A 20,602-nucleotide genomic window follows, 5' to 3' on the forward strand; every position below is an offset into this window, starting at 1 on the left:
TTTATTTCACAATCTGGCAAGTTTTACGCGTATGGATGTCGCTAACGAAATGAGCTGTTATTTCTATTAAAGATGCTATGAATGAACAAAAATGCTGACCGTGTGTGTATATGATTAGGATCGATGGGTGCCATTAGGTATGAGGCTAGGCTAACAATATCTATGCAGATTTGTGAATTAAATGATTTATGAATTAAATGTTTAAATGTTTTAATAATTTTGCTGATTTTCATTTCAATTTTAATTTTACTAACTTAAAACTATGTATTACTCTACTAACAACATATGGACTTATAATGGTCTGAATTAAATGATTTTTATTTTATTTATTTATTTTTATATGTCAATGATCTATTTACTGGATTAACTAAATTGTTTAAATCGGTATAATTGGCGCGCGACTGTTTGTAAGCATTTAGGAACATAGTCGTGTATTTACATAGAAACGTAGCTGAGATAAAAATTAAGTAGACGATGACCGTGATTTACTCGTTTTTTTTGATAACGCCATCTTGTTGTGCCTTTAAAGCGGTTAGTTGCAAAAATAGTATTGTTAGCCAATAGATATCGATAAAGTTGATTATTGAAAACACGAATAAAACAACATTTTCTGAAAATAAACCGTAGCTAGATCGATTTATCGCCCCCGAAATCCCCTGTATACTAAATTTTATGAAAATCGCTGGAGCCGTTTCCGAGATTCAGATTATATACATATATATTAATATACAAGAATTGCTCGTTTAAAGGTATAAGATTAGTTGCGATCTGAATATTTTCAGAACAAATACAAACGTCTCTATGACGAATTTTCTATTACTAATAGTAATTGAAAATAGTACAATACAAATAGTATATTGTTTATTTATCTGTACTATTTGGAACTCCTGTATGATTCAATCGTATTAGGCTTTTTAATATAACTATACAAGTCTTTAGTATTTGTTATGTAAAGGTATAATTTATTTCTGAGAATGCTAGCTTTTTCTTTTTCCGTTTCACCATATTGTGTCTTTCCTCGGTGATGTTGTCAGATACTTGTCTTTTCCCGTTCGATTTTAGCGAACGATTTTAGGGACATTTCAAGATATTTTGTGTAGTTTCTTTCTGTGTCCCTGGCGTTAACTGATGCCTATTTCGGCCGATAAAAATACGCAAGGGCAATCGAAATTCTTTGATATAAGATGTATGAAGTCGGACCACTGCATTTGATTACTGGATTTCATAGACCCTGCCTATTTCTGCCGTGAAGCAGTAATGCGTTTCGGTTTGAAGGGCGAGGCAGCCGTCGTAACTATACTGAGACCTTAGAACTTATATCTCAAGGTAGGTGGCGGCATTTACGTTGTAGATGTCTTTGGGCTCCGGTAACCGCTTAACGCCAGGTGGGCCATGAGCTCGTCCACCAAGCTAACCAAGAAAAAAATAAAAAATAAAAACGTCTCAACACGTCGAGATCTTAATTGTATATTGCATAACAGCTATCTCATTCTACAAACTATGTAGAACGCACACCTGATTTATCGTAGAATGACGGTAAGCACTGGCTGAGCTTGTCATAAGCCCTACCACCAGTTAAGGTGAATGACGTCACACTAAATGATTTGAGGATTTCTTTAAAACAATCCCGTCATCATCATTGTACCATTCGGCAACCGGTCAGAATTCATCTGCACTTATTCATAGTGCGTTTTAAGATATATTTGTGTCGGTCACTATCCCCTCTGGAATGAAGTCTCTTCCATGATGTACTCGAAGTATTTTTTTTATTGCTTAGATGGTTGGACGAGCTCACAGCCCACCTGGTTTTAAGTGGTTACTGGAGCCCATAGACATCCACAACGTAATTGCGCCACCCACCTTGAGATATAAGTTCTAAGGTCTCCATATATTTACAACGGCTGCCCCACCCTTTAAACCGAAACGCATTACTGCTTCACGGCAGAAATAGGCAGGGTAGTGGTACCCACCCGCGCGAACTCACAAGAGATCCTACCACCAGTAAGATGTCCTTCTCAAACGAAACTGAAAAGAAGGACTCTATGTTTTATTCGATAATAATCACAGTGGAGCGTCGACCGGTCTTTACTAGAACAGTAATAAAAATCTTATCGAAAAACAATCTTTCTGAAAATTTCCATAAAATTTCACAAATTAATTAAAGCAATTCAAGTTTAAGAAGCGTTAAATCAAATTTCATTTTTACGTATAAAGCAGACATCAAATTTGCAATTCAATATTAATTTTTACATTCAAGAGTTACTCTAATGAAATTTGATTTTTAAAGTTGATATTAAAAGCTTGGGCCACTTTTAACGTCAAATTTTGTATTCCGGCACGGATGAGTTCAATCAATCTGATTATTTTTGCCGTGATTTATTCATGCTTTTGTATGACGGGAAAATCTTTATACATTACACAAATTGGGCCGTGTTCTCGTTCACTAAATATGTATTACAATAAAATAAAAATGATACTCAAACGCAGGCGTAATGAGTGTGAATGAGATGCTCAGTATTTTAGTGTCGAGAACCACATTTTAGTATTTAGTATTTTTACTATGCTAACTATTGGTTGCACTAAACGCTAATAGCTTAAGCAGTTTACAGGTTGTTAGCTAGTAGCAGCTTAATAGCAAAAACAGCTTGTAAGTACCCTCCCGCGTCACGCGACATAGCTGTTTTTATTATGTTTTTAACTTTCGAGGCTATGTTCATTATCAAAGCTATCATTTAACGATTCTCACTAAGATTTTTGCATTATATAAATTCTCGATATTTCGGCGCTGTTATAAGCGCCGTGATCACCGGTAGATTTTTAGACATTAATTTTACCCAGAATGAACTAACAGTAACATTTTGAAGTCGACAGTTTGTCGGTAAACTGTTCAAAACATCAGAAATAATATAATGATAATAATAAACGCGAAATTAATTCGTAAAAATGGTTACAATTAAGATTTATTTATTGAAGAACTAAAGCTCGTCCACCCATATAAGCAATAAAAAAATACTGGGTTCGACTGAACGCGATTGGTCTGCACTTTTCAATTGAAAACCTATTCCCATAGAATCAAACAGAAACATTTTTTTAATATTTTTAATGGCTTAGACCGGTTACATTGAAAATTCGAATAACAAAAAAAAAACCAAACAAATTCCATTAACAAATTCCTTGAATTTCTATTAAGCTTCAAAGCAGTATTGAAATCAGCCACGGCTTACAAAAGCGGAGCTCATTATTTTCTTTTCTTTGGTTTAAAAATGGAAAAATACAAAAGAAAAAACAAACAAAAAAAAATGCATTCCGATTTCAAAAGTTTCGAACCTATTGAAATTCAGGAACCCAAGATCCTGCCGAGAGGTCGGGTCAGTACGCGAGTCGCGCTCGGCGGGTCCGCACGCGCCAACATGCCGTGAACAGAGCGTTAAGATGCGGACGATAGTGCTGGTGTACATCGCGTTGCAGTGTATGTGCGAGTGCGATGTGAGGAAACATGGGCACGCTCTGATAAGACACGGGCGGTCCCGCGTGCATTTCACGCGCCTACACTCGCGACCAAAGGACCTCATCGCTAACTCAGACAGAAATGATTTCGGTATGTGCTTTTTTTTTAGATCACTCAAAGTAGCAGAGCTGCTGTTGTAATATTAAAGTTTTTTAAAAGTTTAATAACAGAAATCTACGACATCTGGTATATAGGAGAGAAACATATTAATTAGTTCGGAAAACTTTGAGCTCGTTTTGAGCAAAAACATAAAATTGATCGTCTTAATAGAAAATTAATAGAATGAATAGATAATAGATCTTAATAGAAAAAACCCACTAAGCGGATTTTTTTTCTTTTTACGAATTATAATCACTAAAAAAGACAAGAATCTATAGCAATTGTTAGGATTGAATCGTACTGTATTCCGTTTTGTTAGAACGCTGTGTGGTGACATTAATTATAAAAACTTTGATTTTTATATTATCATTATTATTTTGAAATTCCGAGAAAAAAAATGTACGAACGGTACAAATAAAAGTAATGGTTCTAAACCCTAAATAAATAAAGAATATATATTTTAAATTGCTCGTAATATTTTACATTTAAGTTTCTAAGAAAAAACTTAATGTGTTTAATTGGAACTAATAAGGTTTTAATAAAACACCCTTGAATTCTAATACCTTTCGACACTACGAGGCAGAAAATTGTTTTGCAAATAATTCGAAAGATGTAAATTTGGTTTCGGCGAATCGAGATCTGAAGTTTGTAAAGATTAATTTAAATTTTAATTTTAATTTCGACTCTTGTTTTTGAAATGCAATATTTTATTGAAAGTTAAATTAATAAGTCTTTTAGTGCTCTTTGTATTGTTTGTTGATATAAGTCGTCATCTAAAGTAGAGAAATCCACAGAAAAAAAATATTGCTAAGATGCGTGGACTAGCTTACAACTCATCTGGTCTCTCAAAATAGGCAGGGTGGTGGTACCAAATCAAATCAAATCAAATCAAATATCCAATCATGCGGTCTCATAAGACGCATAATTTGCAGGCGGCGGCTGGGCTCTGCCCCTGGCATAGCTGAAGTCCATAGGCGACGGTAACAACTCATCATCAGCTGGGCCATACGGCCTTATAAAAATTTTAAAATATAAAATTTAAAATAATAAATAAAACGCCCTACCAGTCATTTTATGTTATTTTATTCTCATAGGTAGAGAAATTCAGATCTAATATATGATTTAATATATTATATTTACTTTACGTTACGACTTTATTTTGTACATACTGAGCTGATAAATCTGCATATAAAATTTAGATAATGACAACAAATAGCTGGGTAAAATTTTCTCATCTGTTCTTGAGTCGATTTTGTTTGTTTGTTTGTAGGTATGTATAAGCCCTAGTTCTAGTCTTTAAAATATAAAAAAAATTGTTAGTTTTACAAACAAAAAAATCAAACGGAAAGAAAAATTGTAATACAGAAAATAAATCGAAAACTCGAGGTGTCCCGTGAGTGTGGAATGGAGAAGTGCAGTCAGTATACGAGACAAGCTTGTGAACATGCGTTAGGTACGTGTTTGATTAGAAAAATGCCTGACTGCGGAATTTGAATACTGGCATAGACGCATCTCACATTACGAGTGCACCGGGCGCCCTATCTTTTAGGCCACAGCCACATCACAAGCATTAGTAATCACGCATTTTTGTTTTATTTTGACGGGTTTTGAATGGTCGGTTCGCTCTTTGTCGTCTATTTAGTTTCTTTAAAAAGACCATTGAAAAATGACCACTGTCATCCTTCTTTTATTTTTTCTATGTTCTTTCTTTCATGTTCGTGTCATCCTCTTTTCCTTCTTTCTATGTTCCTCTTTCATGTTTTTGTCATCCTTCTTTTCTTCTTGCTGTTCCTTTTTTCATGTTCTTGTCATCCTTCTTTTCTTCTTTCTATGTTCCTTCTTTCATGTTCGTGTCATCCTCTTTTCCTTCTTTCTATGTTCCTCTTTCATGTTTTTGTCATCCTTCTTTTCTTCTTGCTATTTTCCTTTTTTCATGTTCTTGTCATCCTTCTTTTCTTCTTTCTGTGTTCCTTCTTTCATTTTCTTGTCATCCTTATTTTCTTCTTTCTATGTTCCTTTTTTAATGTTCTTGTCATCCTTCTTTTCTTCTTTCTATTTTCCTTTTTTCATGTTCTTGTCATCCTTCTTTTCTTCTTTCTATTTTCCTTTTTTCATGTTCTTGTCATCCTTCTTTTCTTCTTTCTATGTTCCTTCTTTCATTTTCTTGTCATCCTTCTTTTTTTCTTTCTATGTTCCTTTTTTAATGTTCTTGTCATCCTTCTTTTCTTCTTTCTATTTTCCTTTTTTCATGTTCTTGTCATCCTTCTTTTCTTCTTTCTATGTTCCTTTTTTCATTTTCTTGTCATCCTTCTTTTCTTCTTTCTATGTTCCTTTTTTAATGTTCTTGTCATCCTTCTTTTCTTCTTTCTATTTTCCTTTTTTCATGTTCTTGTCATCCTCCTTTCCTTCTTTCTATGTTCCTTCTTTCATTTTCTTGTCATCCTTCTTTTCTTCTTTCTATTTTCCTTTTTTCATGTTCTTGTCATCCTTTTTTTCTTCTTTCTATTTTCCTTTTTTCATGTTCTTGTCATCCTTCTTTTCTTCTTTCTATGTTCCTTCTTTCATTTTCTTGTCATCCTTCTTTTTTTCTTTCTATGTTCCTTTTTTAATGTTCTTGTCATCCTTCTTTTCTTCTTTCTATTTTCCTTTTTTCGTGTTCTTGTCATCCTTCTTTTCTTCTTTCTATGTTCCTTTTTTCATTTTCTTGTCATCCTTCTTTTCTTCTTTCTATGTTCCTTTTTTAATGTTCTTGTCATCCTTCTTTTCTTCTTTCTATTTTCCTTTTTTCATGTTCTTGTCATCCTTCTTTCCTTCTTTCTATGTTCCTTCTTTCATTTTCTTGTCATCCTTCTTTTCTTCTTTCTATGTTCCTTTTTTCATGTTCTTGTCATCCTTCTTTTCATCTTTCTGCGTTCCTTTTGTTTTTTTCCAATCTCTTCTCGAATCACACATGTCAAATCCCTCTCTTAGTCTATGTCCGGTCATTGTAGGTTGTATGTCCTGTCAAAGGAGTTACACGCTACGACAGATTTTGTTTCGTGAATATGATACTATTTCGTAATGAATACCTTGAACGCTAGGCATAAACGGCACATTAGTTTAAACTTACCTAGTTTATTTTGTCAAAATTTAACAAGGCCTCCTGGGACGCGCGTAGATTGCCTAAAGTCGAGACTCACCAAATATTACTTCTCGACGCGTTCGTATTTGTTTTCAAGTTGTATGGTTCTTGTTCGTGCTAGTTGCTTGTAATTTTCAGTCATTACGCTGAGACAGTGTTGTTCCACCAGCACTTAAGATAAAGATTATTACAATTTTGAGAGTCAGACATTAAATTAGAGTAGAATACTAATAACAAATACACAAGATAATAGTTTAGAAATTTTCGTCATTAATATTAGGACGTCATTAAGGTTCTCTGACCAAATACTTAAAGCATCTTAAAATTTGATGCTATTCAAGAGCTATTAACATAATCAAACCGGCCCATTAATATAATATGTCTTCCCACTTACGTTTCAGCTTTGAAGTGCTAGAGTGTCTTTTAGCTATCGATGTCTCAATTCTGAGTATACAATTTTCGGTGAACACAACAATTTTCGGTGAAGCCTACCCAAACAATCGAATGTCGATATTAAATTTGTTGGATGCTTGGGTTCCTTGAATAAAACTTCCAAATCGTACCTGAGCTTGTATTTTCTTTATACAGGTTTTTCTTAATTTATATGTTGCGAGCAAGTTCAGGGCTCTAAAACTGCGATACTTTAAGACAAATATTTTGTTTGTATGGAAACTAGCGACATCTTGTAGCGGATGCCCCTCAACTGATATGCTGTTAAAGTTAAGGCGTTCAATTATTGTATAACTAAACACAGAAAATAAAAAAAAATCATACAAGTCTGATATTAAAAATTTACAAAATCCTTCATTAAAAATAAAATAGATAGGTAATATGTTACTGCCATCTACAGGAGCAATGAGAAACTAATCGAAGCGAAGCCATCTAGTGACCGAAGCCCGTAAACATTTTTGTTGAGTGCTTGAGTTGCTTATCTATAACTAATTTATGTGTATTATCTATGAGCAAGTTAGCTTGGCACGGCGATTAATTGAAGTGTAATTAAACATAAATAATACTTTCAAAATTGCTTCTTAAAATGTAGTAGTCGTTAACAATATCATTAATTTAAAAAAATTGTTGTTTAAAGATGTGGAATAAGTCACCTTCCGGAATTTTATTCTCCGTCTGACCTACTATTAAAACAAGAAAACGTCCATCGCGGTTAAAAAGGACCGAATATTACAGTTCTGTAAGAGGTGCCATAAATATATACTAAAGGCAGAGAGCGTGCTAGCTCTGGGGAGTCGTTTAGTTAGCAGGGTCCTAAATTCCATCCCTTAGGCCCGCGGTCTGCTCCCAACATCTGCAGACCGTTCTGTCCCACATAACCCGCGCATCCCCTAGGTGCGGAGACCTTGTAGGAGGTTAGCCACGGAGCGAAAAAAAAGGATTGTCACACAAAAATTGCGATAATCTTTATGTTAAAGTACAATTCTAATATCGTGTTTTAAGGTGAGTCCACATCCTATTTGCAGTGTCTATGTGTTAACCCTTTGACTTTCATGTAGGTCACCGGTGCCCTACGCGGCGCACTGAAGTGATTACGCCAATGTCAGTTATGAAACTCCTGGATTACGTAGAATATGCTTTAATCTTTTAAGTCTCTTAGAAATAGATTCATTCTCAATATTTTCGGATTCGACTTTCCCAGTCTATTAGATTTTTTTTTATTCCTTATATGGGTGAACGATCTCACAGCCCACCTGGTGTTAAGTGGTTACTGGAGCCCATAGACATCCACAACATAAATGCACCACTCACCTTGACATATATAATAAGTTCTAAGGTCTCGAGTATAGTTACAACGGCTGCCCCACCCTTCAAACCGAAACGCATTACTGCTTCACGGCAGAAATAGGCATGGTGGTGGTACCCACCCGTGCGGATTCACAAGAGGTCCTACCACCAGTAATTATGCAAATTAAAATTTTGCGGGTTTCATTTTTATTAGACGACGATATGTCGGTGCTTTGGCAACAAAAAACGACATAGTTACTTCAGTGCGCCACGTAGGGTCACCAGTGACATTCATGACAGTCAAAGGGTTAATAAACAAATAACAGCAGGATCACTCTTTTGTGTTACTAAAAAACGACTCCAACATTTGGCCTAAATTAGCACATCTCTTCCCACAGTCGCATAAGGGATTTATCGAAGAATAGGCAAAAACGTTATTTGAAACCTAAGTATCATAACCGTGCGATACGATTGCTAGTCTGTAGATAGCACAGTCTTGACTATATTTCCACAAAGCAATCATGCGATCCTACAATTAAAACTTAGACTTTATATCTCCAATTGCGTAACAGTAAACAGTTAAACGGCCGTCTGGTGTAGTGGTAAGTGACATGGTCACTACACAAGGGGGTCGCGGCTTCAAATCCCGCCAAGGGAAGATATTTGTATGATAAATATAAATGTATTTTCCAAGGTTATGGATGTAAATTAAATATATGTATGTGTATAATAAAAATCTTACATTTACTTCCGTTATCTGGTACCTGTAACACAAGTTCTTTACCAACTTATCACGAGACCAGTTAACGTGGCGTGATTGTTAGTAAATATTTATTTATTTATTTATAGTATTCATGCTATAATATCTGTGAGCTCTCGTCATTAATATCCGTTGGGTTGTGAGCTCATTTACACTTTTTAAGCAAATAAAAAAAGAAAATTCACTGTTAAACTTATCTGCTTAGTGCTGTTTGTTTGAATCATCAGTTATTATTTCCATACTGTTGATTTATTATGTGTATGTAAGTATATTAGTATGTATTGTATGTAAGTATGTATATTGGTATATAAATCAGTTAGTTATATATTTCATATTATATGTAAACGGTATATATTTTGTTTATGGTATGTATATATTTTCTATAATAATTTATTATCTATAGTACATCGCAACATACCTGCTATATTTTTATATTTTCCAGATTTTTTTAAATTAACCGGTTTTCTGGAAGAGACCGCTTTTAGCGATAAGACCGCCTATTGTACAAAATTTTATCTGCTTTTTTGATTGTTTTTTGAATGTAAATTGTGTTTTGGTGTGCAATAAAGTGTATTCTCTCTTTCTCTCTCTGTCTCTCTCTCTGTTAAAACCCGACCCCAAAACTCACTCATTTAATAAGGAGAAACCGTTTTTCGGATGAAACCGTGTCATCAGCTATCTACTACACCTGTGCGCATTCCTTTTACGATTTCATTCGACCTTTTACGTTCCATACAGTTAGATAAGAGTCGTTGCTGAGTGAAACGCGGATTGGTTCGCTGGGCGAATCGTTAGGTTATCTGATGTGTCGCGCCCAAATTCAACTCGAATTTAACAGGAAAATAAGAACTTTTAGTAAGGCCTAAAGAGTCAATACGCGTATTTTTTAAGCAACTGTATTTAATGCAGTCTTTTTTATTTTTATTTCAGTCAAAGCAAAAGTTATATGTTTCATTTTATTGATGATCAAAATTTTGTGTTCTGTGATTAAATTAGTAGTAATGTTATGTATTTTTTATTTATATTTAAATTTTATGTTTTTGATTAAATTAGTAGTACAGTATACAGCATGTATTTTTTTTTATTGCTAGATGAGTGGACGAGCTCACAGCCCACCTGGTGTTAAGTGGTTACTGGACCCCATAGACATCCACAACGTAAATGCGCCACCCACCTTGAGATATAAGTTCTAAGGTCTCAAGTATAGTTACAACGGCTGCCCCACCCTTCAAACTGAAACGCATTACTGCTTCACGGCAGAAATAGGCAGGGTGGTGGTACCCACCCGCGCGGACTCTCAAGAGGTCCTACCACCTGTAAATGAATCCGAATCCGCGAATATCGAATGCCGATCAACTTGAAAACTAACACCGTAGTCTTGATTGTATGGTTTATATACATTAATATTTTCACACCTTACTTCTACTTTTTATTACTATTTTTAGTCGAATTAATTATTTTTACCTTTGTACATAGTTTTTTTAATAATAATAATAATTGAGAACAAATCACGCACGTTCATTGGGCCTACATTTAGTATTCCTTGTGTTATGTGTACTAGAGACTAATAAACATACTTATATATATTTAAATATAACATATAAATCTACAGTGGTTTTTACGGATGTTCCGTTATAACTACTGAATCATGCATCCGATTGACTTGAAACTTGGTATCCATGTTGAAAATACATGTAGGTACTTAATGGATAGGCTAATATTTATATGACTGTTGGGCTTCATAATAATAATGACAATAAATAATAATGTTAATTTTAAAGGTCCAGCGAAGCGAGCGAGTACGGCTAGCATTTAAATATATACATACATATATAGACAATATATGTATGTATGTATGTATGTATATACAGACAATAAACACTCATACGACTAGTAAAAAAAACCTGAGGTGGGCCTAAAAGCCTCTACGCTGGTGCTATTTGATATAGAAGTCTCATAATAATCAATAGCTCTGTAAAAGCGTAGTATCGAAGCTGAACTTTTAACTACCAACTGACTAGGTAATAAAAGTTTGAGACGCCACTTATTAGTGTAGCCTTCGTTTCAAGCACAGACTGACAAGTGTTTGAAAGCTGTGGTTTTGTTTTTGAAAGTTAACGTTTGGAACTTTTGTTATTACCAAAGTTATGTAGGTGCACGTTATTAATGTTGTTAGAGCTTTGTTCAATCTAACTCGGATTGGTAACTTCACTCAATCTATTTCCTCCAGCTGTGGAAATACTTTATGGGCATTTCTTTTTTTTGTGAAGGAAGGATTACTAGTGACCTGGAAGCCTTTCCAATGTCACCAGGACAGGTGGACTACTATCGGATCGGCGAAAAAACTGGGTACATAAAAAATCTCGATTATGGACACTTTACAAGCTCACTGAAAGATACCTAATGAACCGTGTACTCAATTGTGATTCTTTATTAAGACGCAATGAAACCGAACCATTTTTGAAGAAGCTGATAACTCGTGATGAAAAGTGGATCACGTACGACAAGAACGTGCGAAAAAGGTCGTGGTCAAAGGCCGGTCAGGCTTCACAGACTGTGAAACCCGGGTGAACTCGCAACAAAGTGATGCTGTGTGTGTGTGAATCGCGACCCGCTGTGAAGATCCGGCGAGAAACTCAGAGGGCTGATGTTTAGGTCGGGTTGCACGTTGAAATCTCTGCCGAGTTCGACGAGCAATTTGTCATTTCTTTCACTCGAGGAATGAAAGTAATGAAAACAGTTACCAATTATTTTAGGTTTATCAAATGAATAATTGTATCTTTATTAACATAGATAAGTTGAGTCAGATCCTATAGACATCACGGCGTGAGTGCTACAACCCACCTCGCGACATGAGGTCGAAGCCTCAAGTATTTTTTAACAAATTTCCTACGTTTTACACGTTATTTACCCCAGAAATAGGTAGGAAGGAGGTAGCTAGCTACCCATAGCCATATTACGTCTTATCACTAGTAATTACGCAAATTTATAAATTCTGTGGGAAAATGATATCTACAAATCATTTATTTAGTGAAAATTAATCATTATTTGAAGAATGTTTTAAAGCGTTTTCAGCAAAGATTAAACATTATCTTCATCTTTACCATGAAATAACTTAGCTTTCAATAAGCTCTATCAATATTGAAGTAGACTATCAATTCTATTCATAATATTAACATTTAATATCTAGAATATTTACATTAGATTAGCTTCCTTATTCAGAAATAAATTTTAGTGAGTCGAAAGTTCCAAAACTCAGTGAAATGTAAATAAAGTACGTAGTTAATCAAATTTTAATTAGTCCTCGGAATATATTTATTTTAACGGCTCATACTTTTCATTGGCTGCTGGCATAATTGTGTGAATCGAAAATTACATAAACCATTCATGAAAAATAATAAGTTGAGAAAACAAAATGAGTTATTTTGGTCTCTATATTATTTAAGGTAAATAATATACATAATATGTACAAAGATGAGTTGCTTTTGGTAAAACAATGCAACAAAACAATTTGGTTCTACACTATAAAAACCGCCGCAGCGGCTTAAATGAATGTAACTTGATTCGAAGAACTTTCAGGTAATAATCATTATAACAATTTACCTGCAATCGTATTAGATATACAGATTTTTAATAGATTAAATTATTTATTAGATTAAATTCTGATGAGGTTATTGATTCAATCTCAATAACCTCATTTATTCATTAAATGAGGTTAGGAGATTGAGGTAGGTGAACTCACGGGCTCGACCTGCAAGAATTTGCTAACACTAGCCCCAGCAACAGCAGTGCTTCGCAGAATCTATTGCCGGATCGGAATCGCGACCCACTAAATGTTTTCAAGGTTAATAAATAAATTATTATTATTATATTTATTATTACCCACTGAGAAGATCCGACGAGAAGCCCAGTGGGCGTGATACCTTACATTTCTAATTTACGTATCAATCATTGATTGCAAAAAATGGAGTATAATAACATAAGATTTAGCTATAGCAATTACCTGAACTTCCGTAATAAATGTATCCTTGCCTGCGAATTTTCAAGGTCGGAAATAGACAGGGAATACGAAGGCCTTGCTCTTGGGACCTTTGCAGTGATTTACTGAGACAAGCTTCCCGAAGGCTGTCCATAGGGATCGGTTAATATCCAAAAAGCTTGTGGGTCTAAGCAATTGGCCACTTAGAACTGCGTATCGTGAGTACCAATTTTTCTAATGAAATACGTATTTTACAAATGCTCACGATTAACTACCACGGTGAAGGAATAATACCGTGCTCTAAAAATGAAACCGTAATTACTTGTAGTAGAAGTCTTGTGAATCGACATGGGTAGGTATCACCACCCTGCCTATTTCTACCGTGAAGCAGTAATGCGTTTCGAATCTCAGAGTAGGGCAGCCGCTGAATTGTTAAAACTGAGACTTTAGAACTCATGTTTCAAGGTGGTTGGTGACTCCGGTAGTCACTTAACACTAGTTGGGACGTAATCACCACCTGGTGTTAAATGATTACTACTCATCTAAGCAATAAAAGAAAAAAAAAAACAAATTCAGGTAAATTGCTGTTTCATGGCCAAAGAAAAATCGTGCTTTCTGATTAGATAGATGGAACAGCCGACCCCAGTAAATCTCGTAACCGCTGATACGAAATCGCCAAACAAATGATCACGGATCAATCGGCAGATCGTCTGCGGCGGTAGCTAACATAGAACACGAGATATTTGACATATCCTCGAATCACGTTAACGAGAATTTCAAGATAAGTTTGTATAAATACAAGTTCCGAACAGTAAAATTCGAGTCGTCGTTCTACCAGTGAATTTCAAAAGCTCGGTGAAACATTCTCATTTCCCCCAAAGTTCTAATTTTTTTTTTTTTGTTGCCCTTGTTTTTTTTGTGATACGACCATACGGCCCACCTTATGGTGAGTGGTTACCGTCGCCCATGGACTTCAGCAATGCCAGGGGCAGAGCCAAGCCGCTGCCGTCCGCTTAATGCTCTCCACAAGCCTCGTTTGAAGAAGGACATGTCATAGCGCTCGGGAAACACTGTGGAGGGGAGCTCATTCCATAGCCGGATGGTACATGGCAAAAAAGACCTCTGGAAACGCACTGTGGATGACCGCAGTAGCTCCAGGTAGTATGTAGTAAAAACGAGATGCCGGTATCATCTCGAACAATTCCTCAGAGCACTCCCCGTGGAACATACGCTACAAAATACAGAGGGAACCGAAGTCCCTCCGCAGACCCAGAGGTTCCAAACGATCCGTGAGATAATACGGCTTTTGCTCTGAATACACAATGCTATTAAATAAATCAGAAACATTTTTCCGTCACTTGATAAGTTCAAACATGCCTATCAAATACTGGAAACACGTACACTGTAAGCCTCTTGACAAATATGGCAAATTGCCTGAAAAATATTTACTGGCATGCATCGTATTTCACAGACACCGTACCTAACTTTATGAACACTAAATCATTTCACGAATAAAACCGTCCTTAGGATTACTTCAATCACATTTGACAAGATTCGTTTTACGATCAACTACTCGTGATAGGAAAGATGACCGACCAAAGTCGAAGGCTGTAAAATGTTTTCCTGGTTTGGATATCCGGGAAGAGTGCATATATATACCTAGTCAGGTCATAAATTCTGTCACAAGTTTAATGTAAAATAATTGAAACAAGTTTATTCATTATGTAACCATTCATATACCAAAATGAACTTAACAAAACATAGATTCTTATGACACTAAAGTTTATTCAAAATGACCTCCGTGATTTTGAATACAGGCCTTCAATCTGCGCGGCCAGTCGTCTATCGCAGCACGAACGAGGTCTATGTCAATATCGGCGGCTGCCTTAATCAAGGATGTCTTGAGTGACTCCAAATTGGGATGAGGCTTTGAGCACGCCTTTTCCTCCAAGTGTTACCATATCTTGTAATCTAACGGATTCAAATCTGGACTGGAGGAGGGCCAGTCTTCGTGCCGGATGAAGTCGATTTCACGCGCCGCCAGCCAGTCTTGTGTGCTCTTCGCTCTATGAGCTGGCGCCGAATCTTTTTGGAATACCCAGTGCCTGTTATTGAACATGGTATGAGAAACAGGTTTCACAAGGTTCGTCAGGACTGTATTTTGATACACAACTGCATTCGTTTTTACACCTTTCTCACAAAAATGTACCTCTGTTAAGCCCCAATAAGAAACTCCCAACCATATCATGAGCGAGGATGGAAAATGACCTCGTTGGACACGCGGAATACGGTTGCTCGCTTTTTCACTACTGTGTGCGTACACCTTATCATTTTGTTTGTTGTAGCTCTCTTCTACGGTAAAAATTTTTTCATCCGAAAAAAGAATTTCCCGATATTTTTTTCCCGCGTACCGCTTCAACAAAGCGCGGCTTCTCTTCAGTCTCAGGTCCATTAGACGAGCATTCAAACGATGTCCTGTTTTTCTTCGATATGCCCGAAGCCCTAAGTCTTCATTTAACACCCTTTTCACCGTGGTTCTGCTTAACCCCATCTGAAGGGCCAACAGTTTCTGCTTACGTTTGGGATTTCTTTGAATTCGCGCCTTTACAGCTTTTATCACTGCTGGAGTCCTAACAGACCGAGGGCGACCACTTCTTGACCTGTCATCTACACTAGAGTCTTCATTGTATCGTTTGATGGTACGATAAACGAATCTTTTGGTTATATTCAAATTTTTCAGTATATTAAAAATTTGAATTGGCGCGTAACCGCAACGATGCAACGCAATAACTGCAACACGGTCTTCTTTAAGCGTCCACTCCATATTTAAAAATGAGTAAAATTCTAAAAGTATACATTTTTATTTTCATGAACAATTCGAAATACGAATTCAATAAACTTTTTTGTGGCCAGCATTCTAAAAGAAAAGTTTTTACTGTGTGACAATACTTATGACCTGACTAGTTATATATGCGGGCTATCGAGATTATATAAAGTTTATTTAATTGCCAAGCGATCCTACGATTCACGTTAATGCCAAGTTGTTAGATGTTAATGCTCAATATATGCTGTGCAGAATAGTTTACCAAAGCACATTTCGATGCTTGTGCCACCATATCGAAAAGTGGAGTGGAATACCTTAATAACTCTGCAATATTGCTTCAAGTTAGAACATTCGGTTGCTACGCGGTCGAAATAGGCAGCTTGGTGCTATTTTCATATAAGGATTCATACGTACTACCTACCACCAGCATTCAACATTAGGTAGGTCCATTTAGTACATACAGTAAAACTGAACTCTTCTGTAATGTAATTTTAATACTTTTATTTTTAACAAGCGGGCCGCTCCGGCTCCGCTCGGGTCTTTAACAAAAATTTCAACGATATATGACGTTGTTTTATTTTTTTAAATAAAAGAACACTTATTGCGGCGTAACTATAATAGTTACACATATTATGCTGTTGCGACACTTTTGCTACATAATATAGTGTTTTACAAAGTCTTAGTACATTATATGGCACGCGATGTTAACAATATTTTAGGTAATTTTCTTACACCTTGGTTTATATTATTGGACTTTTAGTAAGGATCCCCAATTTTTTTTTAAAAAGATTATAGCCCATGTCACTCGGGAGTAGTGTAGCTTCCAAACAGTGAAAGAATTTTTCAAATCGGTTCAGTAGATTCGGAGCCTATTCAATACAAACAAACAAACAAATCTTTCCTCTTTATAATATTAGTATAGAAGTATAGATTACTTTGCATTCTCACTTCCACTGCACACATGAAGTGCTTTTGCCTTTTAAGTTTTCAGGTACACTGAAATGTCTTGAGCGAGAAATATTTCCTCGTTTTCCACAACACGTTTTCAGCTTAAGACATTTTCTAGTAATGGAATTCGCAAAGTGCTTTGAATGCGAACAGAAGTAAGCGTGTATTTTTAATTTTATTAGGGATGCTCATTATTAATTGCTTAAAAAACAATTCGTTGTAGTCAAAGTTGTACAAAGTTTTATATTCACCGCGGAACTTTGGCTGGGTCAGCGGGCGGGGTCTGAGCGTCAGGCGAGAATACAAGGAAGTCGTTTAATGGGTGGGCTATTAACATCTTCGGTGGCCTGGTCTTTCACATGGACGGTACCAGGACCAATAAAAAATGATGTGTGGTATCGTAGGACACCGGATAGGAACGAAGTTCCTTATTATAAAAATATTAATTTTAAGTTCTATTCGAGGTATAAAGAAAATAAAACTGGAGGTTTCGCAACAATCCACGGTCATTCGGTAACGTGCGAACTTATTGTGGTATACTTCATTCACGGTTGTTTCCATAAGAGTTAGTGTATTGCGCAAACGAACGCTCTGAGATCGTGGCCAATGAATAATAAAAAAATATGTTACTTTTTGTACGCTATTACTAAGTTAAGTCGTACACTGTGTGCATTACTAATTTGTACGTTATTATAAAGTTAAGTCGCACACTGTGTGCATTACTAATAAAAATCTTACGTTACGGACGTTTTTTCCCGGTTAGGGTACCCCTCCGCGTCGTTAAATAAGGATGTGATATGTACTTAACAAATATTTACATATGATTCGATTTACACAATCAAGAAAAAAAAATCTATATTAAAAATCCAACTCGCGTATAATTTGCGTAATTAATGATAGGAAGGCGTCTTGAGAGTCCGCATATGCCTTGCCTTGCCTTCTTCTGCCGCCGAGGAGTAGTGCATTGGAATCGTTCACTTCTCTATGTAATAGAAAAATAAAAATAAAAACAACATTTTGCGTTCACGAAACATCAAATAATTGTTTTACTGCTTAAATGACAATTGGCCATTGGCATTAGTGTTAGGGACAAATGATACTCAAGACGGCCAGTGACACACTAACATTTATTTTAAATATAAAATTTCCTCCCTTATAAGTTCAAGGCACATTAACTATTAAGACACATTAACACTATTAAGACAAACAAAATTACAAGCTACACATTTAATAAAACTAATATTAACCCTAGGACGGTTACGTTTAGGAAACCTGGGCTCCCTAATATTTTGGGGCTCCAAGCTCGCCTCCTCTGCCTCGAAGAACAGATCCGCTTCTTCAGAGTCTTCAGACTGCGCGGGTCGACGCACTCCTCGCGTGACAGTTACGTGGCTCAGTTTCGGTGACTCCCGATTCGGCTGGTTATCACATGCACTAGAGATTCCTGTGCGGCCGCTCTCCTCTTCCCTCTCCTCAGTCGCACTCTCTTCGTCACGTGTGTGAGGTCCGATGCCGCTACTATCATCACAAGGCGACGACATCATCCCCGTTGCCGGACTAGCAACGGTTGGAGCAATAGAACCGCTAAAGTCATCCGCCCAGGTTTGACTGGCACCACATTTGGTTTTGCACGAAAACAGCTGTTCAGAGTGCATCTTGAGTTGTATTGTAGATTTAAAGTCTTTTACAATGTATACGTTTTTACCAATTCTCTTTAATATCACACCTTTACACCACGTATATTTATTATTAACAAGATATTTTTTGTACATAATTACTTGGCCTTGCTCAAAATTTCTGACTTTCCCTCCTTTTGTTTTATTTTGCGTACACTGTTTAGATGCAACATAATCAGTCAACGAAGCAGATGAAGGCGACGCCGGCGAACGCGGGCTCATTAAATCTAAACGTGATCGTAATTTGCGACCAAACACTAACTGTGCCGGAGACATTCCTGTTGTCGAGTGAATTGAGTTTCTATAATCGAAAACGTATTTGTATAGTCGCAGTTTGTTTTCCCTAGCATTTGTACTACTCAACAAACAAGTTTTGATACCCCATTTTACTATTTTCACATAAGCTTCGGCTTGTCCGTTGCTTGCCGGATGGTATGCCGGCGAAGTCATATGAGATATACCGTTTAGTGTACAAAACCTAAGAAACTCCTGAGAACAAAAATTAGTATCGTTATCCGTAGCTACCGTATGAGGCAATCCGTATCTGGACATGTACTCATACATTCTTTCAATGACCGCACTAGTAGTTGTGGAAGCCATCTCGTACACCTCAAGCCACTTGGAGTACGCGTTTACTAGGACGAGGTACATCCGACCATTCAGCGGACCTAGAAAGTCTAAGTGTACACGGTAAAAGGGTTGTCAACTTTGCTTTGTAAGGATTCAACTTACCGTTGCCAACTCTCCTCAAGTCTCGTTGGAATAAAGACATGTCAAAGCGCAAAAATGTCGTGAAGGGAAGTCCATTCTGGCGCCAAATGACGTCACACCAAAAGATCTATAGAAACGCATTAGGGAAGAACGCTGTGACCCAGGCAATGAACTCGGCTAAAAAGTCCCTTCATAGATTCAGGAGATCTAAATAAAATGTTCAGTCAACTACTTCAGAGTGAATGATCTTAATAACGGTATCAGTAGCTAGGTATATAGGTAGTAGAATATATTGAACAAAAACCTAAGCTGCGCCAACGAAATATTCATCTCCGATATTTTGACTCAATGTGTGCTATTGTATTCAAGTTATAGCGCCTAAGGGGTTCAATTAACGTCAGATCGTAAGCTCATCCATGTTAGCCAATAGAATATTCTAGAATAATTGAAACAAGATATGTCTGAAAGCACCGAATAAATCCAAATATCGTCTGTATAAGCGTGACAAGATCAAAGCCACCTCCCTCCTAAATGAGAGAGTCACAATAATAGATATCATTATTTCTAAAGCAAGATCTACGTGGGAAAACCAGGAAAATACGTGCGAGAAATCTACTCCACTATAAAGTTAACAATATTGGACAGCTGCGAAGAAAGCTTTGGACGACCTTGTAGGTCACATTTCATTCATAAAAGCTATGACAAGAATGGTGTACTCCGGATCGCAAATCGCGAAATGGTTTGGGACATATGACGTCATCTGGCAACACTGAACCATAAAAAACTTTAGCACGATGCCGGGATCCTTATGTCGCTTATTCTAACATAAACTTTACGAGCGAGCTTTTTTATAAGAAATCGATTTGTTAAGCGGCCATGTACGTCCTAGAGCTTTTAGATTCTGTCCGTTGTTAGCTTTGAGTAATGTTAATTTTTATGAGCTACGCTGAGCACGAAAAGCTGTAGGATAGTTTTTAACTGAATTAAGTTGCTAGGTTATTTTAATTTTAGTTGAATTGCCTTTTTTCAGTCACATTTAAGACCTGAGAGCATCTTATTTATTGAACTGGCATAATCTTAATAACATTAAAACTGAAAGATCCTTATTCGGTTTCGTTTGTAAAACGGGAAAATATGAACTATTGTGCTAAGGGTGTTTCTAGCAATAAAATCTCAATATTTCCACATTATTACTATGTGTTTGAGCAAAATAGTCGATTCACCACCACCTTGCCTATT

The 20,602-nt window shown here is 36.3% G+C and overlaps 1 protein-coding gene across 1 annotated transcript in view; it reads left to right on the forward strand.

Moving 5' to 3' along the window:
• The first annotated feature begins 3,377 nt into the window (after nt 1-3,377).
• Nucleotides 3,378-20,602, forward strand: part of LOC101745948 (metabotropic glycine receptor) — a 130,600-nt gene continuing 113,375 nt past the window's right edge. Inside the window, exon 1 of the mRNA XM_012688423.4 lies at nt 3,378-3,598. Coding sequence (XP_012543877.2) covers nt 3,433-3,598 — 166 coding nt within the window. The 5' untranslated portion in view covers nt 3,378-3,432. The remainder of the gene's footprint in view (nt 3,599-20,602) is intronic.

Source organism: Bombyx mori, chromosome 5 (genome assembly GCF_030269925.1).
Source record: "Bombyx mori chromosome 5, ASM3026992v2".
Taxonomy (NCBI): Eukaryota; Metazoa; Arthropoda; class Insecta; order Lepidoptera; family Bombycidae; genus Bombyx; species Bombyx mori.